This window comes from Struthio camelus, chromosome Z (genome assembly GCF_040807025.1).
Source record: "Struthio camelus isolate bStrCam1 chromosome Z, bStrCam1.hap1, whole genome shotgun sequence".
NCBI classification, from domain to species: domain Eukaryota; kingdom Metazoa; phylum Chordata; class Aves; order Struthioniformes; family Struthionidae; genus Struthio; species Struthio camelus.
The window spans coordinates 64,287,483-64,313,186 of NC_090982.1; the positions used below are offsets into that span (position 1 = coordinate 64,287,483).

At 39.9% G+C, this 25,704-nt stretch overlaps 1 protein-coding gene across 1 annotated transcript in view; it reads right to left on the reverse strand.

The window, feature by feature from the left end:
• LOC138064403 (phosphatidylinositol 3-kinase regulatory subunit alpha) overlaps positions 1-25,704 on the reverse strand; it is a 63,934-nt gene that overhangs the window by 14,631 nt on the left and 23,599 nt on the right. Inside the window, exons 3-7 of the mRNA XM_068926710.1 lie at positions 15,438-15,530; positions 10,855-10,929; positions 7,850-7,981; positions 6,752-6,953; positions 6,469-6,548 (exon numbers count right to left, since the gene is read on the reverse strand). Of these exons, the coding sequence (XP_068782811.1) occupies positions 6,469-6,548; positions 6,752-6,953; positions 7,850-7,981; positions 10,855-10,929; positions 15,438-15,530 (582 nt within the window). The remainder of the gene's footprint in view (positions 1-6,468; positions 6,549-6,751; positions 6,954-7,849; positions 7,982-10,854; positions 10,930-15,437; positions 15,531-25,704) is intronic.

The window sequence follows — 25,704 nt, forward strand, 5'->3', positions numbered from 1 at the left end:
ATCACAACTGCTCGCCCTTGTAATACAGCCTGAAAATACAATCCAATAACCTGAAAAATTAAGTGGTTTCCTCTTATAGAAACCTTTCTAGAAGAAAAAAAATCTTTTTATTAGGAAGTTTCTCTGAAGCAACTAAGCAAAAAATAATTCAAAAAAAAAGGCTATGCTTTCCAAACAATGCTTCATAAAAATCACTAGAAAAGCTGTAACATGCAGCCAGAAAATCCAAGCCTTCTCTCTCTTCTTGACTGGGTAAAGCTCTGTGCTGTGCAGAAGGTATCCACTTACTCTGGTTCATCATTAAAAAGTGAACCTGACTTTAGTACTGTTAAAAAAAAAAAAAAAAAGGAAGGAAAGAAACCACCCTCAGTAGCTTGCACGTCTCTTTCAGATAATGATCTCAGTTTCATGATTAACTTGGGCAGGTTCAAATATTTGCTGAGCCAGGGATTTCAGGTGGGGGAGGGGGAGCCAGATTCAAAGGAAAAGTTGTCAATCAGCGAACAAGTGGCCAATGCAAGACTAACTTTCTCATCTTAACTAAGTAAATGAGAAGACCATTGCAAGAGGTCTTAAAATAGTCTCTGTAACTAGCTGCTGAGTGCAGTGTTGAAGTCGAGAAAAGCACTGTGAACAGCCAAATAAAGGAAGTGGCTAACTTAGTTCAGAAAAAAAAAAAGAATCAAAATCTTCCTTGAAAAGAGCTGTACCTCTCAGAACAGCCCTGTGCAAAGCAGCTTGCTTGCAAGCACAGCAGCACCTCCTACGCACTCGTGCGGGACCACAAACACACGTGTTGCTTGAAGACCCTTAGAACGAAGTGGTGAGGCATTTCACCCATTTCAGATGAACCGAAAACGCTAGAAAAAACACCTGTCCATATCCATGGTGTTTTCCAGGACCTCAGGGTTCTTCTTTTCATTTCTTAGTCAGGCGGGTGGGAAAAGGGGCTGTACGGAGAGGGAGCACTTTAGCTCATATGTATTAACCTTGCCCTAGTGTTTGGTAGAGTATCACACTTGCTGAAGAAATGGAGCAGCAACTGAAGAGCCTGCTCCCCTCTGCCTGCACCAGCTAACTTCCTTACCAGCTATACTTTTACATGGAAAAATTCAAAGTGAAAGGAGAAATAGACCAAAGGATTCCTTTCAAAGAATGGAAGGAAGGGGTTTAATACTTTCCTCCAACTTGCTGTTGGAAGCAGTGAGAACCTCTAGCAGCTGTCTTCCTTGAGATCAGCTGCGGCTCCCTTATGAAACTCAAATGGTAATGAAAAGTTTTCATCTCCCTCCCCATACACTCCACTTACCAAAATTGTCCTGTGCTACAAACTACCAAACCTACTAAAAAACCACTCGTGCCTCACAACAAAATCCCAAATATCTGCAGTATATTTTCAGTGTTTTATAGCTGATTAAACAGTTTCGCCTATAATGATTCCTTGCTTTTCTAGTTTTAGCCTTTGCCTACTAAAACAATTGTCAGTTCTATATATAATTCAAAGTAGCATAATCATAAAAGTACAGCCTACTTCAGAGTTGGTAATCCTTGTTTCATAACTAATGACAGTACCCAGGAGGAGAAGAGAAAAATCCAACTTTTGATAATAACTTATATGCCTCCTATTTACTGCTAAAAATTTACAGAAAAGGGTGATAACACTTTTGGTTTATAGGACCACAGTATACAAGCGCATTCTGTAGGGAAATCAGCTACTGATGACAAACAAACTCTGGTTCATTTAATTGTTTATTATTTTAAAAAGCACTGCTACCTACACAGAGATAAAAGATAAGCTTTTGAAACTACTGAGGGTGTTCCTAAGACCAGGGGGTTCTTCTGATTTCAGCGCCCTGGGCAAAAACGAGTGGGATCACATGTCTGGCCAAAAAAAGGTACTGACAGGCAAACACCTACCTTTTCACACAATTGCCCCATCTTAACTTTTATTCAAAACTAAGAGTCCACCACCTTGAGTGGTGCTCATCAAATCTATAGATTTGTATTTGCAGAAACTCAGGGGCCTACTACTTTTTTGCACCATACTCAAAGTGCTCTTCTGGTCTATAAAGGAATTTTTTTTCTAAAAACGCTGCATGAAGCAGGACAAGGAACTGATCGGCATGGAGAGGTTTGTGTGTGTGCGCATGTAAATGTGTATATATATATATATGTACATACATACACTCACACACACATATAATCTGTAAAAACTAACAATGCCATACATGTTGCTTCAGTTTCACTAAATACTTTTAATTAGGTATTAAGAAATGTAAGGTATACACTACTGTCAAAATCTAAATCAAGAATTCAGTATTGCTAGGGCTGGAAATTATTAACAATGTATTTTGCTCCCTGTTAAAGCAGGTATAAAGCACATGATTTTTATTAGCTTAGAAGGGGGGCCCTCTGCCGGGTGAGAAGCAGACACGCACTACACCGTACAAAATCAATTCTTCCTTGACAGATCGTTCTCTGCACATGCAAAAATATTCTTAGGGCTGGCTGATGATCCAGCCAGACTTACAAAATTATGCAAAAAAGTTCTGATAAGGCACAACATTCTTGCTTATTCTGTTGCACCCCTGAGACACTGCAAGCCAGGACCGCGGCTGATCCAGACCAGTGCCGTCAAGGGGAGCTTTGGGGCAGATTTCAGGAGGAACAGCACTGGCCTTTACATTCCTGTACTCTGGCTATTACTCTATCAAGCTTGCTATATTTTGTTCAGCTTAAAGCAAAGCGTCTGCATTTTGGCTGTACTGCTAGGACTCTCACCCAAACCCCTAGCAACTGACCAGTTAAGCATAAGGCAGGCTCATGACTTCATTTATTTTAGCTAGGATCCCGTGAATACTAAAACCCACCTCTTCATGCTTATATCCTGTGGTATTTTACAGCTGGAGCCATTATTTACAATATTATTTATACGCCTGGGAAAGAGGAATAAGCTGGGATACACAGCCTAGTAGTAGTAGAAGCAGCTCAGCCTGAGTTAGTGTTCGGGCCATCGAGGCTTCAGTTTGTCACCACAGGACAGGAAGTGGCCCCAGCGGCTGCAGGAGCTCGTCCTGGCCCCCGTGGCTCTCCCTTCCCACCGTCCCAGGGGCTCCGCGTTGCCACAGCTGTCCCACACCACACCCACCGCTTCCCCCTTCCTTCTCTACCTCCCTGCAATGACACACCTTCATCTTACACAGCCATGGGCCGCTCCGTGCTCTTCAGTGCTCCCCCAAAAGGACCCTGATTTCCCTGCGTTCTCCCCCAAACCAACCTCGAACCCTCTGTCTCCCCACCTCTCCCTGGGCGACCTGCCAGCTGGCTGTGAGCTAGTGCCGGCGTGGCATGACAGCCGCCCAGCAGGGGCCCTGGGCACTGGTTTGCTGGTGGGCTGTGCCCCGAACAGTCCCACGAATGGCTCTGGGACCTGCTGCTGCTTCACAATCATCAAAAATGAACTCAAAGCTTCCAACCTTGTAACCCTACAAAGAATTCATAGCCTATTTTTCAATGTATACTTCTAAAAGCACACACACCGTCATACCTTCAACCTGTTCTGTCAGATTCTGTTAGGTAATAACCAATACTTAGGCATAGTCTTTTTTTCTTCTAATACTACTGTTTCAAATGGCATATTTGAAGACATGCGCTTTGTTTCTGACTCTGTAAAAATCAGCATTACTCTTTAATGTTTCTGTGGCTTTTCATCAAGTTGGGGTGTTAAAAAAGGATGCTATATCATCTAATTTGTCCACTCATCCCAATCATCCATTGGGTCTTTGGCTGATTAGCTACAAAGAATAAGGTAGGAATCAAAAAATGGATTTCATCACCAATTATTCAAAACATCAACCAAATTCATAATCCTACTTCTCTTGCAACATTATACTATCCTCACATATTAAACATTTTAACTTCAGTACTTTAACTTCTTGTGCAGGGCTAGACTATACTCTAATTCACATATAAAAATGCATAGTTCCCCACTGAACACTGTGACAAGGAGAAAAATCAGTCCAGAGTTGTGCAATAAAAAAATCAAGTAAGGGCCTAACAATAACTCCTGGTTTTGCACTATGGAGCGCATAGCATCACTGTAGCTATAAAATGTCCAATTTAAGATGTTAGCCCTATTTGCATACTTTCTATTGTTTGGAAGTAAGAAGGATAATTATTGGGTGATGTGATGAGAAAATAATCAGAAGAAAAGAACCCTGGCAGCACTGGCTTGCCTGTTATCACTTAGTTGTCATTAAATTATTTTCAACAAATATGATTTTCTGTTTAAAACGTCTTAAGTTCTGAACTTTTAACAATTCTATTACAGGTTTTCATGCTCTGTTCAGAACACTTATATGAGAAATAAGTTATCTTTTCTAGGATTCTTCCTTTATTGTAATGTATCAAAACATTTTTGAGGGAAGGTCAAGCCACTACAAACAATAACCTTGGAGCTGATAATTTTGAAAAATATGTCTCTCAATCTTCTACAAGAACTATAAAAACTCAGTGGTTAAGACAATCACGTGACTGATTTTGGAGCCAAAAAACAGATTTGTGTCCCAATCCTGTAAAGAATCATTTGAGATTTTATAAATACTCAACTTCTGAAAATTATTCAAGTGCTTTACAGTCCTTAGAGCAGAATCTAGATAACCACAGGCTACAAAGTTTGAAAATCTGTATCTAAATTTTTTCAGTATATTAATAAATGTGCAAATATTCTACTAAAATACATTCTCCAGAACAGACCCTGAAATACAAAGGGAAGGAGTTTTTTTTTTTTTTTTGGTAATGGATCACATGAAAAATCTCAGAGGGAACTCAAAGTAACCAACTGCAAAACATTAATTCATTCATAAGTTTGATGGATATAGCTGCATTTCTTCAAGGGCTCTAGTGAAACAGATATTAAGATACTCTCAGGATGACTAGACTCCTTGTCCTCATTGGCAGTTCGAACATCAACACCTTTCACTTATATATTTCACTAGTATAAAGCAACTCAAGACTAAATGCAATTAACTGATCTCCTAAGTGCAACTTGAGAAATTGTCACTTCTCGACCCTACCTCTGTAGCTTCTCACTCTACCAACGCCTCAGGCCATGTCAGTTTACATATCCAAAAGTGTTTGCAAACATATCACTTCAGAAAGTGCTATTATCAAAGTCTTTAGAATATTAGGGGATTCAGTAATGTATTTTACTTTTTTAAGGCTTATAACATGCGGCAAGGGTAAAATCATTCTTTAACAATAAGCAGTTATTTGCTGACTCTTCGTAAAATAAGACAAGCAGGCACTAAAAGTTTGGACTCTCTTGGTTTTTATGAAACATTAGGAAGCAAAAATATACAGTTGTGCTGGAAATGTCTGCTTTAACTATTTTAAAGAAATAAAGAAATTTGTTAAGAAATCTGAACAAAACCATACAGGTATAATCTAGTTGAGAATACATGTACGCTGATTGGAACTATTTGGAAAAGGTTCCTAATTACAATAGCCTGTGATGTTAGAACATCCTTCCAAAGCAGCAGGAGCAAAAAACACAGCCGTTTAAAACTGATCTTCTTTAGTTTATGGTTGGAATTATACAGTGTACCTACTTAAAATAAGAGAAACAATGCATTCTTCTGCTACTGTTCTGCTACTGCTGTGCTCCAGCTCTTCATATCTTAAACAGCCCTGCAAATCCTACTGACATGAACTTTACCTTGTACTTTTAATAGAGAGGCAGGAGAGCTACAACATGCCTAATGCTCTGTTCACCAGGCCCTACCCTTTGTTAGGATATTCTTTGTTAATAAGCTGTAAAAAGGATTACTTTAAGCTACCACCTAAAGTCCCCTGCATTAACAATTTCCTTTGCACAGAGTTGGCAACTCTGCCTTGCTCATACCAAATATTTGATTTAAAAACAGTGGGGTTTGCATAAATTAGAGGTGGGTCTTACTTTTTGTTGACTAAACTAAATGCACACTCACAGAGCCAGAAAAAGTGTAGTATAACTTTCCTGAATAGGGTGTTAATATTTTCTGCACTGTTTATTGATATTGAAAAATAATTCTCCCAAGACTCTGGATTAAAAAATGCATATAGGTAAACACAGGCTCAAATCCTAATTTCTTCAGATGATCCCTGTGGGGTATAGTACTTTAAAGAAAATTTTACTGGGGCTACAGAGTGAGAGATAAGTAAGATCGTCAAAATTTGCCCCCTCCTACATCCCCCTCCTTAATACTGTGCATTCTATACTATGCAGGATTCTGAAATGATTTTAACTGCAAAATTTCTTATAAAACAAATACTGTACACATATAAACCATTTCTACACAGTTCTGTAATTATGCAGTTCTGCATTAAGTTTGTTTAATTTTAAAAAAAGAGCATTTAGTGTCCTTATTTGAATTTCAATATTTAATAAAACAAGAGTATATAGCTTTTTAAAGTACAAACAATTTTTACCTGGTACAGGCTGTCTCTCATTCCATTCACTTGTGATTAAAACCTCTAAGATTTTTATGTGGTGTTCAGTATTATCAGAGCTGCAAGAGATGGATCAGACAATAAGAACCAGCAAAAGTACAAAAGTTTGCATTAGTATCATTCAAAAAGCATTGCAAAAATTTACAATGCCCTCCAGAAAGCACAGCAAAAGTAAAGTCAGAGAAGTAATTTATTCAACTTACTTTCCTATGTAGCTAACTCGTGTTTACAATATAGAATATAATAAAGATGTCCCACCTACCTTGCTATCTGGAATTTGAAAAGCAGAGGGCCGAAAATTTCAGCTAGAGACCTTGCATTCAAGAGATTTTTGCTGGAGGCTTGACAAAGTCTGAGGAAATGTTTGAGCAAATATTGGAGTGTGAGCCAATACTGGGGAGGTATATTTGGAGCTCTGATGAGTTTCTTCAGCAACTGAGCATATTCCTCTGAGCTCTGCACTTCTGCAAGCAAACAGATAAAAGGCTCTTGATATCAGCACAGGAACATTTAACAAGTAAAATGAAACTGTATATAACTCCTTTGGAAGCATCAATTTTACAGAAAAAAGTTATAAATTTTGTCCTTCATTAGGGCTGTAAGATTCACTTCTTCTTCTGAAAAAAGTGAAATGCTCAGGGAAAAGTAAAGAATAAGTATTTAAAAGTCAAATGGAAACAGATATGCATTTTGGTAAAAACCACAATGTGTTCAGAGTGTACTGGCAGAAGTCTGTCTTGTGTTTAGCGTCACACATGATTGGGTAATTCTGAGATGCACTAGATAAGTCTCACAGGTGCTGTTCTAACTTTGAAGGTTACCAGTAACAATATCCTGTCCTGAGACATACAACAGAGTACTTGGCCCACGTGCTGAAAGCCTGTAAGCTGCACTTGTTTGAAATGACCACTGTGTAGATGATGAATCTTATATGAATGCATTTGTCACTTCATAATCCGTAACTCCCAACATACTGCAGAACATCATGACCTCTAATACATTTACTTTGTCAGCACTGATAAAAAGTTAAAAATTAGCTTTCTGCATACAGATAAGTCCTTGATTTTTTCCTCCTCGTTTCTTCTATAGCTATTCTACTTATTAAAAGGCAGAGAACTGTGTTAACCCTTATATTTTCCATTATTTTTGCATAAATAGAGAAGTAAATAATACATCTCCAGATTTGAATTGAAGTAACTTTCATCAAAATCAGTGAATGTATATATTTTTTCTGAGATTCTGCCAGGGTATGCAGAATCTTTATATTTTTTGGGAGACAAAGATTCAGCTGAATCACTGGATACTCAGAATTCTAACAAAAGCTTTTTTGTTTGATGTTTGAAATATTTGATATTCATACCCTGAGCTGCAGAAATCATGTCACTGTGAACAGCTGCTGGAATGATGGGATTTGGCAAGTCCAGGAGATACCTCTTGAGAGCGTCTGATAAAGTATGCACATCAAATGTTTCTAAATCCAACGAAGAGGCATCTAAAGGGAAAGAACAACATATTTTTCAGATATTAGAAACCGGAAAAATATAGAGGCTCATGATATTAGCACTTTATACCAAGCCAAAACTGCTAATCTGAATCTGGTTTACAGGGAACAACTCGTAATAAATATTTTAAGATACCAAGACACATCTTTAAGATCAAGAATATACACTGCTCAACACAATGCACAGGCTCTTGGTATCTGATGGACGAAATGGCTTCCAGAGCCACATGTGGCCTCCAGCCATATGCTTTGCAGGGCTGAACTCATAATGGTGGTAGTGACTTGCACTATGTCGGCAATGTTATGGAACATCAGAATATTTTTAACAGGTTTGTGTTTTACCTGTAAATATTTTGCCTAAGAAGTATTAATCAAGGGTTTGGTCAAACTAGTAGCTTTTCTACTAGTAGCTACTTCTATTATGACTAGAAGCTACATTAACAACTTGAGGCCCCAAATCTGTAAATATTTATGATAGTAAGTGGAAACAAATATGCACTTGCAGAATTGGGTGCTTGGTGTTTTATGCAGCAGTTAGGATTTCTCTTGTAAAGCCTGGCGTCCTTCCAGTATATTTACGACTCGAGCTAAGGTTTCAGCCTGTCACATACAGGACCAGCTGAATATCAAGCAGCAAAAATATAAGTAGGTAAATTCAGAAATGCTTGCTTAGTGCAAGCAAGATTGGGTTTCCTCTTAAACATGAAACTGGTCCAGAAAAGACCCAAAGGATTACAGAAAGATCTATGTAAGAATTTAGAGTTATTAATGCTGACTGACTTTTTAGGCTAATCAGGTCCCCAGTAAAGTAACTCTTGAACCCATTTGGCCATTTTGAAGCAAACTCAACAGAGGACTCAGATATATGGCGTGTCCATGAAAAAAGGCAGCAAAGTGAGGACAGTGAGACACTTAGTACTGCTCCTCCTCTTCTTTCCTGTTTTGCCCAAAGGAAAGCTTGCAGTCCTTATTAGACACCAAAGAATCCACACAGGAACAAGGACATTATGAATAAAAAGCTGTAGCCTGGGTACGAATGATGCAAGTGTAACTAGGCATGAGAGAATCCAACCACAAATTTACAGGAAATAGTTTTCATTAGTTCTCCAGCTCACACACTTTTTTATTTCCTAAATTGAGTTAAATTCTGGTTCTCTTGGCGTTGAACCATTCTCTGAAGTATATCACAAATTATTACAATCAAAGCTTTAGTAAGAATAAACTCCTGGTACTTCACAACTCCTTGGATGTAACGTCATAAACAGATCTGAAGTCTTGTGTCTGCTGAGATGGCCAGATGCAAGTCAGCTTTGATTTCAGAGCCAGATAGCACTGTATGGAAGCTAAAAGGCAGTTATCCAATTAATACACAGAGCATTTTAACCATAAGCACAACAGCACACTAATACAGCTCACAACTTTTGAGAACAAAACTGACTTGCGCTCTGTTAACTCAGAGAGTAGGCAGAGGACATCAGAGCTGTTTATATCCATCTGTCTGGAGACCCACTATATCGGCTTTGTCCTGGAAGATTTGGATCCTATCTTAAGAAGAAGAGAGAAAGATACTCTGTTACTAAAGGGTAAAGTCCTATTTTCGTTTTCTCAAACATAATTGCATTTTAAATAAGAACACATGTAAACCACAAATTCTTGATCTCAGGAGATAAATGAACCTTTCATAAAAGTACACTTCAGTTTAGACACTTAACAAGGGATTCAGATAAACTAAGAGATACTTTTGCATTGGTGCCTTGGAAAGTCTGGATTTACCTGTACTGAAAAATAAAATTACAATACTAAAAATAATGCTTTGACTGCTAGCACCGCATGCCTAGCTCCTCTCCCTGCTTGCACACATACACTTCTTCCCTCCCACCAAAATCAGCAGAGGACAGGATGCTCTTTTGAGTTGAAAGAACAGTCAGCTCAAAATATCATCTCTAGTTCATTTTGTTAACACTCGCCAATTACTAAAAATGAAGAGTGCTGAATTCATGGTTTGAGTTTGCTTCCTTTGCCCCTTTGGCAAGACTGCATGTAACCAGTTTCATCTCCTGGCCCTTGTATTTTCACGCTCTTCTATGCAACCGGAAGCTCACACCCGCACCCCACCTCGGCTTGCAAAGGCGCGGTCAAGCACTCTCACTACAACAGCAAAGCTCCTGATCTCTCACAGTGCAGCTGAGTGCTGTCATGCCACTTTACTCTGGCATTGGAGAAAAAAAAGTGTACCAAAAGAAAAAGAAGTATCAGAAAAGTTGAACAGGTATGTGGTGTTAGTGGTGTAGCTGCATGTTACTGTCCAAAACCCGAGAACCCTGCCTACTGCAGCAATATCAGTTCTTTTTCTTTCCCTTCCACCATCATCTCCGTGCCGGGGAGGGAGTGTTCAGTTATTGCCTCCCCAGTCACTGGATGAAAGGAATCAGAAAGGGTGCACAAACAAATGCATGCACAGAACTGCATGTCTGTACATACACAAACTGTCCATTCGTTTACAAAATATTAACCTGCAGCCTTACAAGAATAGTGTATCTTTATCTTGCTTCTCAGCAAAACAACTTTTTTTTGGTACAGCTAGATTTTTAGTCCTTGAACAAGTGACCAAAAAATTGTTAAAATAATTATTCCTGGAAAAACAACTAGGTAGTGGAGCCCTGAAAAAAATATGCAAACTGAACAAGTGAAAAATACCTTTCATGTTAAGTGTAAAAGTTACAAAGCTTTTTCCCTTAAATTGAGCTTTATAATACTATATCATTCAGAACCAGACCATACATAAGCTGAGTAGAAGAGCAGAGAAAACATGATCAATCTGACCACAAAATCTATCTAATGCTTCAAGGAAGAGCTGTACCTACCACATTCAAGAATTTGTCTTAATTCTGCTGTGCTGCTTGAGCCTTGTGTTCCATACAAAGTCGAACACTCCAGACCTTCAAAACAAATCAAGGGGATATATTAATATTCCTGTGATTGTTGCCATGAAACACCATACTTCTGTTTTCTTCAAAAACAGTATAATTTATTATCATTCTCCCACCACCATTCTCCTACAACATATTGAAATACTGAATGTGATTGTATTTCAGGGCAGTCAAATACCTCTTTGTACATGCAAACTGCTGGGTCTGCAGAAAAGAAGGATCAGTGATCCTGGTAGACCCACATGTTCCTTACAACTCTCCATGGGCTAACTGTAGAAGGCCAGAACTAGGAAACAGATACACATATCCCAGGGAAGAAGACAGCTTGCAGGAGCAATATGGGAGCACCCAGATCTTTCTTTACACTCTACATGCTAGCTGGAAACAGCAGGTCTTTTAAGTGGATGTCACAGCGTCGGTCTCTCACAATTGTCTTCAAATGGGATAAGAAAAGGTGATGGGGAAACGTAGAAACGGCAGCTGTTTCACCTCTGCTGCATAAGAGGTGAGAAGTTTGAGTTGCACCACTACAGGAATGAGACAGGGACAATGCACACATTCTGACACATCCTACTTAGCCTGAAGACTTAACTGAGACCTGTAAGTTACAAGCATGTCTAGTCTTTGGCACCTTATGTAGTCAATAGAGACAGAAAGGCCCTCCTACAGGATGGTTAACTCTTACGTTGCCTTTGACTATCAAGAGAGCCCCAAACCTCACAGTGTATGCAGGGTGTGTGTCACATCATTGTGTCTGTTTATGTCACATAATATGTCTAAGAATCCACCTGAAAAAAAGACATCAATACAATTTTTTTATGTCCTATGTGAGAGGTATCGTTTACAACTTCAGAGTTGTTTCCCTGCTTCAGAAAAAATACACAAGGCAGGTGGAAAGGGAGCACAGCCAGGAATCCAGAACACTGATGCTTTAACAGTGCCAGTGGGCCTTCCTGGAAGCTGTGGTTGCTTATGCAAGCTGTCACTGAACACTGGCCTCTCTCATTGACATTAGCAAGCTCCTACTCATTTGATAAGAGTATGCACTCTCTTGAAGAGTCACAGCACTATGTGAGGTCCTGCTGTCCCAAGAACAGCAGTTTGAATCAGATTAGAGTACCACTTTCCCACTCACTCCCAGGCTGTAAGGCCACTGAAAGAGCAGGACCATGTGGGCAGCTCCTTGCTGTACGAGGACTGCCTGTCAGAGAAGCCGAGACTCTTATATAGGCCTCTCCCTAGCACCGACTCAGGGTGCTTGACCCACCCCAGTCGAGGGCCAGCTGGAACAAAGGCCCCAACTCCCTCTGATCGGGCAACCAACAGAGCTCCTTAGCAGCAGCTACGCCTAGCTAGAGCTTCCCAGGAGAAGTTAAGGCCTCCTGTAGCTGTCCTTGCCTAGCTCTCCTTACCTATCTGCAGCAATCACCCTCTAGTTACTCAGAGGGTCCCCAGAAAGCCCTCCCACAACTTCCAATAAGGTTCTCAGAAGTTCTAAGCAGATCCCTGTCACTGCTGCACAAACTGCTGCATCTGTTCATTGCCTCTGTTAGCTGCGAGGTGGGGGAGATGCCATTTATGTGAGAGAGCCACTGGAATATATTGAGCTCTGCCTAGGGGTGGATGATGAGCAGGTCAAGAGCTTATGTGTAAGGATTATAGGGCAGACTAACATGGGTGACACTGTTGTGGGTGTTTGCTACAGGCCACCTGATCAGGAAGAGGAAGCAGATGAGGCCTTCTACAGACAGCTGAAAGTAGCCTCATGATCACAGACCCTCATGATCACATGGGGGCCTTTAACCACCCTGATATCTGCTGGAAGAACAACACAGCAAGGCGCACACAATCCAGGAGACAATCCAGGAGGTTCCTGGAAAGCATTGAGGATAACTTTCTGAAAGAGGAGCCAACAAGGAGAGGTGTGCTGCTGGACCTTGTACTAACAAACAAGGAAGTGCTGGTGGAGATGTGAATGTTGGGGGCAGCCCTGGCTGCAGTGATCATGAGACAGTCGAGTTTCCGCAAGGAGGAAGAAGGGCAATAAGTAGGATCACAACCCTGGACTTCAGGAGAGCAGATTTTGGCCTCTTCAGGGACCTTCTTGGAAGAATCTCATGGGATAGGGCCCTAGAAGGAAGAGGCGCCCAAGAGAGCTTGTTAACGTTCAAGGATCACTTCCTCCAAGCTGAAGAATCGTTCATCCCAATGAGCAACAAGTCGAGTAAAAGGGCAGGAGACCTGCATGGATGAACAAGACGCTCCTGGCAAAACTCAAACATAAGCAGGAGGTGCACAGGAGGTGGAAGCAGGGAGAGGCCACTTGGGAGGAGTATAGGAACGTTGGCAGAGTATGTAGGGAGGCAACGAGGAAGGCCAAGGCCGATTTGGAATTGAATCTGGTTAGGGATATCAAGGAACACAAGAAGGGCTTCTTCAAATACATCATTAGCAAAAGGAAGACTATGGAAAATGTGGGCCCGCTACTAAGTGGAGCAGGTGCCCTGGTGACAAAGGATATAGAAAAGACAGAGACACTGAATGCCTTGTTTGCTTCAGTCTTTAATGCTAAGGCCAGCTCTCAGGAATCCCAGACCCTGGACACAAGACAAAGTCTGGAGAAAGGAAGACTCTCCCTTGGCAGAGGAGGATTGGGTTAGAGATCATTTAGGCAAATTTGACACCCAGAAGTCCATGGGCCCTGATGGGAGGCACTCACGAGTGCTGAGGGAGCTGGCAGACACCACTGCTAGGTCACTCTCAATCATCTTTGAAAGGTCATGGCCATCAGGGGAGGTGCCCGAGGACTGGAAGAAAGCCAATGCCATTCCAGTCTTCAAAAACAGCGAGATGGAGGAGCCAGGGATCTACAGGCCAGTCAGCCTCACCTCAATCCCTGGAAAGGTGATGGAGCAGCTCATCCTGGATGTCATCTCTAAGCATGTGCAGGACAAGAAGGGGATCAGGAGTAGTCAGCATGGATTCACCAAAGGGAAGACATGATAGCCAACCTGATAGCCTCCTATGATGCAATGACTGGCTGGGTAGATGAGGGGAGAACAGTGGATGTTGTCTACCTGGACTTCAGCAAGGCTTTTGACACTGTCTCTGATAGCGTCCTTATAGGCAAGCTCAGGAAGTGTGGGCTGGGTGAGTGGACGGTGAGGTGGATTGAGAAGCGGCTGGATGGCAGAGCTCAGAGGGTTGTGATCAGTGGCACAGAGTCTAGTTGGAGGCCTGTAGCTAGTGGTGTCCCTCAGGGGTCAATACTGGGTCCAGTACCTGGGACCTGGGAGTCCTGGTGGACAAGTTAACCAGGAGCCAGCAGTGTGCCCTTGTGGCCAAGAAGGCCAATAGTGTTGCCAGCAGGTCAAGGGAGGTGGATCTGTCTTCCCCCTCCTCTACTCAGCCCTGGTGAGGCCTCACCTGGAGTGCTGTGTCTAGTTCTGGGCTCCCCAATGCCAGAGAGACATGGAGCTCCTGGAGTGAGTCCAACGAAGGGCCACTAAGATGATTAAGGGACTAGAACATCTCTCCTTTGAGGAAAGGCCGAGAGAGCTGGGCCTGTTCAGCCTGAAGAGAAGACTGAGGGGGGATCTGATCAATGTGGGTAAGTATCTGAAGGGAGGGTGTCAAGACAGAGAGGCCAGACTCTTCTCCGTGGTGCCCAGTAATAGGATGAGAGGCAACGGGCACACACTGAAACACAGGAAGTGCCACCTGAACATGAGGAAAAATGTCTTTACTGGAAGGGTGAGAGAGCACTGGAATAGGTTGCCCAGAGAGGTTGTAGCTCTCCATCCCTGGAAATATTCAAAAGCTGTCTGGACAGAATCCTGGGCAACGTGCTCTAGGTGACTCTGCTTGAGCAGGGTAGTTGGACTACATGATCACCAGAGGTCTCCTCCAACCTCAACCTTTCTGTGATTCTGTGATAAAAGATAAAGAGCAAAAGGGACAGGGCACACTAGAAGAAAGGGGAGAGTCTCAAAAGCATCGAGAGGCATGACCACGGGAAAGCAGGAGAGTCAAAAACCGTGCAGCTAACACTAACTGGCTCAGCAGACAACAGCAATAAAGAATTTACTCCTGAAGTATAAAAACAGTCCTTGTAACTCTTCCATACTTAATGTTTTTTCCTGCTTTGGGGTAACACATCACTTGTTCAGCCTTGTATCCATTTCAACGTTACGATGCTGTTTCCATGAGCAACTTGAGGTGTTCATCTATCAGAAAAAAAAAAAACCAAAACCAACTCTCCCATCACTTTCAGTAAAACTTACATTAGTTGAGTTACTAAAGGTCATTTGGGGTAAGCTTGTTATTGCTGCTATAATACAAGCAGCCTCTGTTCAGCAGAAACCAACACAGTAAACCTTAAATTAGATTATTTTCATATCAGTTGAGTAACGTGATGCATTAGCAGCTCAAGGAATGGGAGATGCCAGCTCTGAATCTGATTGCCGTCTTGGCTAACACAAGTAACAAAAACCTTCTTAGGCCGTTCATCAGCCTACCTTTCTTTTCAATTGTCTCCACTATCTTGATAAGGATTGGTGGAGCAACATCAGGAGGTGAAAACTGCTCCGTAAGATCTGGAAGTGAAAAAGCTGTAAAAGAAAAATAAGAAAAATAAGCCAAGCTGCACTTGAATGTGATTTCCTTTTATGAAAGTCATGACACATAATGCAACCAGTTAATTTTTAAACACTGAACAAATTCATTTTATCAGCTGTGAAAGACAGTGCAAACATCCTACTTCTCAGGCCTAAATGAGAACACCACATAGCTGTCCAAAAGCTGAATAAAAATTATGACAATTGCATTTTTATGGCATCTTCTTTTAGAGAGCTAGATCACTCTTAGAATCACCCTTAATATTAACAGAGAAAAGATAATATAACAAAAGTTTGCAATCTGTAGAAAAAACAATGCAAAGAAGAGAAAAATAGTTTTTTGGTCCTGAAACATTTATATCCAGTGTGCACCAGAAGAGGGAGCTAAACACATCACCATCTGGGAGCTGCTGCTCCCCCTGCCTGAAATAGCAGTCAAAACAAGTATTAATACTCATACAAAAGCTCAGTGACAATTCCAGTTTGTTTTCAATTTTCAAGCTTAATAGTATTAACAACACAGTTTTCTTGAAGCAAGAATTTTGTTTTGTACAATGATCGATGAAGAATAAATAGCGGGATGATCTGAAAGGAACATCCTGCAGCTTCAAACCTGCATACTGATTTTGTACAAAGTCAGTTTTTACATGATGCAATTTCTTCACTGAAAGAACACACTGTATAAAGGAGCATTCTGGCTCTGTGATATGAGGGATGATATATCTCTAAACATTACTAATTTTGCCAAAATAATTATTTCAAAGTTTTATATCAGTCCTATTTAATTCTTGGAAAGCAAGAGCATTTACATACTCTCATTAAACTGCTGCCAGAAACATCTGGCATACTTTGATGGATTATGATTGATAAACATAGCTTAATCATTGAAGCAAAAGTTGCCAGTTGCCTGGGGGATGGCGATCTTTGCCCGATTAAATTCATCATACACAAATAGAGAGCATTCTTAAACATGCATGCATATATGTGCATGCATGCATATGTATACAAACATACATACATATTGCACACACTGTACTTCTAGAAGCTGAAACTGAACAAAATCATGAGCATAACTAATTAGGAGGAAAAAGAGCAAAATATGAATAGAGATAAGAGAGCTTTTAATGAAAAAAATTTAGATGGTCAAAAAAATAAATATACTACAAGTGAGAAAACAATTTTGGCTGAGAATTCACACTATTTTGAAGGCAGAAATTAGATACCTTTTTAAAAATGCAAATAATTTAAAAATGGGAAAGATAGCAAGGAATATACAGAAGAGGTTTGGAAGTGCAGAAAACTGAGGAAAGAAGTTAAAGATAATAAATAATGAATATTTTTGAACTAATAATGGAAGTGGAACATACTGGACATTGAGACATGTCCCTTGCAAAAAGAAGCAGAATGATGGAAAGATGGTGTGATAATGATTAAATACTTTCCAGTCCATTCATAACTGAGAAGGACATTAGAAAAACATCTGTTAATCATAACAGCTTAACTTAGGAGGCCCAGAAAATGAGCATTCAGGAGTCCCAAAGAGTTGCCTATGGAGATTTCTGGCCTACTGCTGTTACTTTTTAATGAATCATGGAAAATCAGGGCAATTCCAGGGGAACAAAAGAGGTCTAATGTTCTATCGGCACTCCGAAAGACAAGTAAGATGACCCTGATGACTACATCCTAGTTATAATATCAATCCTGGACAAAATAATGGAAAACCTGATACTAGACTCATATGATAAAGCAGTAAAAGACAGCACTGTAACTAGGGATTGCCTGCATAGGTTCATGGAGGATGGGTCCTGTTAAAAACCACACTACTTCCTTCCTTGATGGCTTAAGTGGATCATAGTTAGCTGAAAAATGCAAATGAGTAATCATAATAACTCTGAAGTTTTGACAGATATTTGACTCAGTGTAACATTTTGATTGAAACTTAAACACATGCTTAAAAGCACGTGTTAAATAGATAAAGATCTAGCCAACCAGCCAATCTCTACAACAGTTACTAATGCAGAACAAACTACCTATGGAAGATTTTTTTTTTAATCTCTTCAAATCCATTTCTGCTTTACCAAACACAAGTTGAGCTCAAATGCAAGACTCCGTAGTCCAGCCCTTGATGAGACATGCTGAAAAACAGACTATTTGATCTGTAATAGTCAGGTCAAATAGTCCCTTTTGACATCAAACTATGAATCACTCTTGGAATAATGTCAAATCCACTGAAAGAATCAAATTAGAGGATCGAATGAGAGTCATAACAAAGGGTATGCTATGAAAATATTCATATTATGATACTAATAGACTCACAGAATAATAAAGGCATAAATTGTATCCCCTACATGGTAGCAAAGGAAGAGCAGGTTTTAAGAACAGAGTTTACATATTTTACTTATGAAAACGACCTTCTGCTCCTTAGGTAGCAAGTTACATGAAGCGCCCTTCTCCCCTTAAATAGCAGCAATGAAACCGCATCATCTCTGAACAAAGACGTTCATCTCATAATTGCTGAGGGAGGCAACCTGTAACTAATAGTCTAAACTGAAACTGAGGAAAGAAGGGAGAGAGGAAGGAGAAACAGACAGAGGAGGGAAGTCAACAGACCATGCGGATGTAGAGCAAACCTCAGACTGGTTAAAATGAAAGATTTCACTTCTCTCCTGCCCTAAAATATGTAACTGAAAAAACATTAACATTCTGGGAGTTCAGAGGAGTTCTGATTTCTTCTCTTCCTCCCTGTATCCCATTCCTCTTCCCCAAAACAGGCAGTTTCCATCTACCAGAGAAACTAGTGAACTTTTAGATATGAATAGAGCCTTTGAAATAATGACAATCTATTCTGTAAATACTTCAACATAAAATACTTATGAATTTGACTAAAACCTCAGGATACTCACCTCCCTTTTAATACTAAGCATACACTAGTGAGTAACAGTTCTATAGCAAAAAGATACACACAGACACACACATACAGTAGCAATAACAAAACCTATACTTACCTTCAACACAGTAACCAAAGAAGAATACAATTAAGAAATCTAATTACAGTGCTCAATAATTTTGAAAAAAAAATGTTCACTTTAAAAGCACTTAGGAGATGCTATTAACAAATTAAAATTATTTAGCCTCCCACCATTCTAGGATTTCCTATTCATTACTGTCATTACCCATATAAAATATCCATAGCATCACAGTGCCATTTGTATAAACTTTCCACCTTTTGCACAAAATAGCAAATGATGGACATTTAAAGTTGAAAGGCCTCAGAAAGCACGTATCTGTCAAAAGAAAACCTCAAGAGCACTCGTGGAACTGAAGCCATTTTATAACGTTTACACAGACGTCAGCTAAATTTGGGCACAGTGCCCTTCATTTTCAAAATGCTGACAGGAAACGGCAGAGGCTAAACTGAAGAAAACTATAGCTAAGTTAGGAAAAAAAACAATTTGACTTCTGGAGCCAGAATACAAGATATCCTTAAAGAAAGTCTAGATTCTAGATTAGATGTTCTGAAAGGAAAATACAGCATGCATACTAAGAGATTAACAGATGGAAAGGAAAACCTTTCATATATGTCACCTTTAGTAAAAGGAAAGAGAATAAAATCCCACATGCAGGCTACATTTAGTACCTGATTTCAAAAGTATCTTTTGCTTTGAAGCATGCTGTAGCACAGCACAGAGGTTTGGAGAACCAAATCCACTTTTAAGAATCTGAGCAACTTTCGAGATCCCTTTGCTACAATCCAGTATCAGTTTTTCACTTAGAGTAATCATTTTTTCCCCCCAAAGAAATCCTGTAATTTTTTGGAAATCCCACCGTCTCTAAAAGATTAAGGGTCTGAAAAGCTGTCATACAGTTTCCGTGTCTTCTTTCGAGTCACAAGTCTGGGAATAGGTCTCCAGACAGCAAGGAAGCCTCTGATGACACATCGTAAAAGCTGCATTTTCCACTGGCTCTATTTTTACCTTGCCACAGTGAGAACCAATGAGAAGAACCACAAGTCAGGGTTCCTCCAATCTGCAAGCTCTTCACTTTCCCTCATACAGACAGGCCTGAACAGCACTAAGGCAACGGCAATGTGTGGGAGATGAGAGCATACCTTACGTTTAAGGGTTGCCAAAACAGCTACAAAGTGCAAGATGAAACCAGCACACAGCTGCACCTTTTGGAAGGGTTCTCAGTAAAAAGAGATATTTTAGAGTTAGTACCTGGCAATGACAAGTGGAAATTTAAAGCTGGAATTTGGCTTCCAAAGTTTCTGAGCCAAATCTTTCATTACTGCTGGAAGAAGAACGAAAATGAAGATTTATATATATATATATATAAAAAAAAAAAAATATATATATATATATTATATATATATATATATATAAAAGGATATAATTTAAAATGTAACAACATACACCATAGAAAGAAGTTCAATTTCTAAATATTTTTACAGCAACTATATACTAACATTACTTGAATTTAGCTCTGGATCAAGATCTCCATGCATGTTGTTCATGTTTTTTAAGAAATGGTCATTTAAGGTTATGCATACGTACTGCAATCAATGACAACACAGCTGTGCACAGAAGTCTAATATTTGAAAGGTCAGGTCTTAACGATGCTTATAATTTGCTTATGTGCACATGCAGATATGCTCTTTATACCTGCAACTGTATCCACTAACATAGTGCTTCATGCCTTCATAGATTTGCACATATCCTTGCATGAAAGTCATACAACATGTTCAAACACGAATGGTTTGACCAGCACTGAAATTAACTGTATAACACACATAAACATATTAATTAACACAGAAGAACAAAGGCAACAGTAAGTGTCATTGTCAAGCAAGTTGTGATAATGCCTCCAACAAGTTCAGCTAACAAGACTGTAAAGAAACAAGCCTATGGTACTTTTGCTGTGGCATCATCAGTACCATAACGAAAGACAAGGTGTGGATAGTGGCAGGTTCTCCATAGAATTCAACCTCCATGCTTACTGTTGAAAACCCTGGGAAACAGGACCTTCCCTTCTTGCTTCAAATGCAGTTATTTCAGGAAATAAGCAGTTACACGTTGTATTGGGTAGGGGAAAAATAATTCAAAAATGTTTCACTATTATCACCCATCTTCCCTGAAGTAGATTCTGAATTTAAATGAAATTCATAATGGCTGAATTTAATTGCTTGTCAGCATAAAATGTCCAGTTCAAACGAAGATACACATTGGAAATAAGGGCAGTTTTGCATTCCTGCAAAGCCTTTCAGGCAGTGGTTGGAGTCGAGGCAATCAGTGCACTCATAGTGGTTTACTGCTAGGAATCCACAAAACAGCGAGACAGAAGCATTTAGGAAGACTACACTGAGAACACATCAAAAGCTGTGTCTGTGCAAACAAGAGTTCAGATTTCTTAACATGGGAAATCACCAGGAGGTCCCTCCTGGGAAGCATGAGGGAGGAGGCTCAACGCTTATCAGAGACTGTCATGTGGTGACTGCTCCAGATGCAGAGCCCAAACCTTCACTGCCCCCTCACATCTGCTTTCATCAGCTGGGGAAGAAGGGTCACAGGAACTTCATAGCCCATAGTAAAAGAATGAAAAGACGCTTACTGACACAAAGTTTATAACTTTTACTGAGAGAGCGTTTCATGGTCCATTGTATATTTCTTTATATTCTTAGGAAGGATCAATTTTCTGCAGAAACTTTCAATAAAATACCATAAAACAGAAAAAAAACCCCAACCCTAAACAAACAGCTCAAATTATCTCGGTATTTGTAAAAAATCAGCTAGCATTGTCACTAGTAGCGAACTGTAGCCTTCCTTAGTTCTTATAGACTAGATACAAACTTATAGATACAATCCTGATACATTTTATCAGGATTCAAGAGAAAGTCTTCATAGAGATCTAAGCTTTGGGCTCAATGCCAGACTAAGACAGAAAAAAGATGGGTCGGATTTTACAACTAACACCAGAGAGAAGTTCCCTCTGAGATTCAAGAGCCATAACTGTGCCTTGCCTTTTGTAATTTTAGAGCGCTTAATGACATTTACCAAAAGAATAAACAAATGGAGTATTTAGAACTGCTGAGCTGCTATTAGGAACAGGTTTTAACTGGGAAAAGATGAAAGACAAAAAGGTGAGAGTGAAGACAAAGAAGTTAATGTCACTGTCTATCACAGATCTATCAAGCACTGAAATATCCAGTAAAATTATCTGCAACTGTTGAAGGAGAGAGAGACTTCTCCTTATGCCTCTCTGCACCCAGAAGATCTGGTTTTGGCTACAGTTAAGTTCTCCTAGAGGCAGAATCCATCACTGGACTGGCAAGAAGAGCTGTTCAGAGTTTAATCACCTCCTCCAGTATTTGTTTCCTGAGCAATACGCAAAAGGTAACACTATTCATGGAAAAATATGAAAGGGAGGCTTAAGCTTCAGTGAATTTGACACATTCATTAGGAACAGCTTAATAGGCCCGTCTACTATTACTTGTCTTTTATTTTTATCAGATGTCGTCAATCAGACAGACCGTGGACTCAGAATACCACAGAAGCCTTGGCAGCAAAAGACGACTAGATCAGGGAGAAATGAAGAGAGATGAAGAATATCCCAGCACTAGATAGAGAAATGGTCTGGCCCACCAAGACTATCAGCCTTTGGGCTCACAAGAAGCCCACTTTCTATTTAGGCAGAAAAACGTCTGCAAGTCAAGATTTATTGGGATAAGAATGATCCCAAAGCTATGAAAAGGAATGGAGAAATAACATCTGCTGGTGACCTTACATGACTACAGTAGAATTGGGAGGCATGACAGAAATATAGCTAATTCTAAATTCCCATCAGAAAATTCTTCAATAATATGCAGCAAGCCCAGTTTATTTCTTCTATTGACAAAGCGACAACCTCATTCAGATGTTCAGTTTTAACGGTACACTGAGGATTTTAGTCACAGCGGGAAATATAGCTCTGCACTGGAAAAATAATTTATCATATCAGATTGTCAGTCCTCTTCCTCCATCTGCAATGGAGAAGCATGTGAATAAAGCACACAACACCCTACTTACGGAATCTCAGTGATATTAATTAACTCTTATGAATAAAAACTACTCTGTTAATGTGTTTCTGGACTTCAAATAGCTTTTTAAAGCCTTCATATTTCTGCTGTGGTCCTGTATCAGTAATGCAGAATGATAAGAATTTTTCAAAGGAGCTTATTCTGAACTATCATGACCATAGGAAGAGGGGAATCCTTGCTAACATAACCTCCTGAACTTCAGTCAATTCACAATATACTGGTAAAACGCCAGTGAACATTTGTAGAATCTTGTATTGTGAGGAAGGTACTTACAACATCAATTATAAGGTTGAAAAAAGGCATTTCAAACTGATTTTTGTAGAAAAATGAAAAAGTATATGCAAATTGTTATAATATACATGATACTCAACAGAATATGGCTATGCAGTCATTTTTCCCAGAGGACAAATATATGTAATGTTATGATTGGGCCATTTATAGTCCAACCCACAGAACGTTTAAAAGTTGGAATGTTACTTCATTTTATCTTGGCTACACATAACATGTAGAAAAAGACATAGTTACCTGTATAAATTAATGCTGTAAGTGAGACAAGTCAAATATTTTGCCTAGATACTTTCCAGGGTTATCAGCACAAATATGCAAGGAATGATCTGATTGATAAAATATCATGTGTGCGGTTATTACGCAGGAAGATGGGGAGTGAGAAAGAATCCCTCTCTCATCCCCATGAATAACCTTGCACCAGCTCCATTCTCAGGGCTAAAGAGAGTAAGGGGCAACTATAGGAATGAAGGGGAAACAAAATCCAAGGCAAATATAGATTAATATGAGAAAATAATCTATAAACAATAGATAGCAGAAAGCTCTGATCTGATATTGAAAGTTGCATTTTATAATGTATTGATTCTTCAAAGAGAAAGCTGGGTTCTCTTTACCCTTCTCTGACACAAAAATGAATGCTTGTCACAGACCTGCTGCACTAATCATCAAACAAATTACTCTAAAACAAAACAAAATGAAAGTTTGGGGGAAAAGAAGGAAGGAAGGGGGAAAAGAAGGGGGGAAAAAAAAGGAATGTACCTGACTTGAGGAAAGTTTAGCCGCACGAATGTGCAGCACAATAAGACAGATTTATTTGGTAAGAAACCACCAATCAATCAACAGTAGCATTGTAGATGTATTCTTTCATTACAGTTTAATTCTTCTAACAGTGGCTTCTAATCACGTTTCACACTTACTAATTTAACGTTTCATAAAGCCCTGTTTCTATCATCTGTGAACAGGCACTATCACTTCCCTTACTGAGGTGGAATTCTGTACATAATATTCTAACAGATTAAACCTCAGTAACTTTATGAATTATGAGCTGTCAGGCACTTTTCTCATCTGCTACAGAATATACTTCTTAGAAACAGGAGCTATAAATAAGACAACAGATGTTTTGTGTTGGCTTCAGCTGAAGCACAGATAATTTTTAAAAAGCTGCAGTTAAGACTGTTGTAATGACAGTATTCTGCTTCCCTCTATGGGTGAGCTTCTGTAATACTCCTTTTTGAAACTGTAACTGAATTTAGGATTTGAAATGGCTGCAGCTATTACTAACTCTTATAGAACACAGGCAATCAACACGATCAGAGAAAGAAGCCTCTCTGTTCCGCTGAAAAACTGCAAGGTTTATGAAATAAATATTAACTAAGTACAATATATTCCTGCATGCAGTACACTGCATTCTAATGCCACACAGTGTTTAACTTCAGCAATTCTGCAAAACGAACAAACAAAAAAAACACACGCAAAATCAAGGAAGAGAAGGGGAAAAACACGTGTTTATTCAACTGTTCTGTTGAAGTGTTGTGAAATAAGCCAAAATAGTAGAAGAAAAAGAAAAGAAGAAACTGAAAGCTGCCTTTCTGCTTCTAAGTAGAGGAGAGCATCCAGGAAGCCGAGCTGAGGGGACCAGAGCATGCACAGGACAGACACAGTTGGATGCGGAGCTGGAGCAGGCAGGCATGAGCATTTCACCAGCAGGGCTCTGCGTAGGAGGTGCCCCTGGGTACCTCCATCCGTGGGCTGCAACCCTGCAGGGCTTACAGAGCTCCCACGCGTCTCAGGGGCTTGGAGGCCGATACAAATTTCAGTTCTGTCCTTCATTTCTCACAGCTCACCCTAAGTGACTCTGCAGGAGCACAGTGGATAGCAAGGTTCTCACAACCCCTGATTAGCATTTGTTTAAACAGAAAATCAGGTTAACGTATTTAAACTGAACAATCAGGTGTGGTCCTCAGAGTGTGATTCCGAGGGCAGAGAAAGAAAACATTTTGAAAGCTGACATCTACTCTTCGGATCCGGCTGATGTGTGCAGGTTCCCAGCTAGCGCTTTTCAACTAGAGAGATATTAGCAGATTACTGTAAAAATGTGGTATAGGTACCCAGTTACAGCATGCCCCACGAGCCAAGGTAGCATCACAGAGGTGGCAGTAAGGGGGAGAGGGACAGGGACAACCAAGGTGTTGGGCCCAGTAAACTGCAAAACATTGCCTTTTTTGCCAAATGAAGCTTGTGCATATTCCTTCCTCCTCCTCCTCCTCCAGGATGGCAGCTCCACAGTTAGAAGCGAGCTGAGCTCCGAAAGGGTTTGAGTAATTCTGCTAATTCACTTTACATGCTAACTGGCAATGAAAAACGTTGCTGCAGAACAAAGGCTCTGACTTAACGTTCCAGCTTCTGGCAGCAGTTTTGTATGAAACCACGAATGATGTGAAGAAGGAAAAACATATTACACTGAATATACAAGGGCACTGTGGATAGCATAGATGTGAGGGCAAAAGGCATGTTCTACTGACGGCTGCATCTTGTGACCTACTTAACAGGTTCCCTGTGCAACTTTCAGGGTTACTATTGCCATTAAACACCCAGATTGCAGTAGCAGTACCTAGAAACCTTATCAGACTCAAACAAACTTGCAATAGGTTCTGTACAAACAACGCCTCCCTTATTGGTCTTATGATTAACTAAGCAATCTCTTAAAATTGATACCAGTTGCTCTATCAACCTTTCCACAAACTTTACCTCATCTTTCCCTAAAATATTAAAGCCATGATACTCTAATACTTCTTCTGCACTCTAGATTCC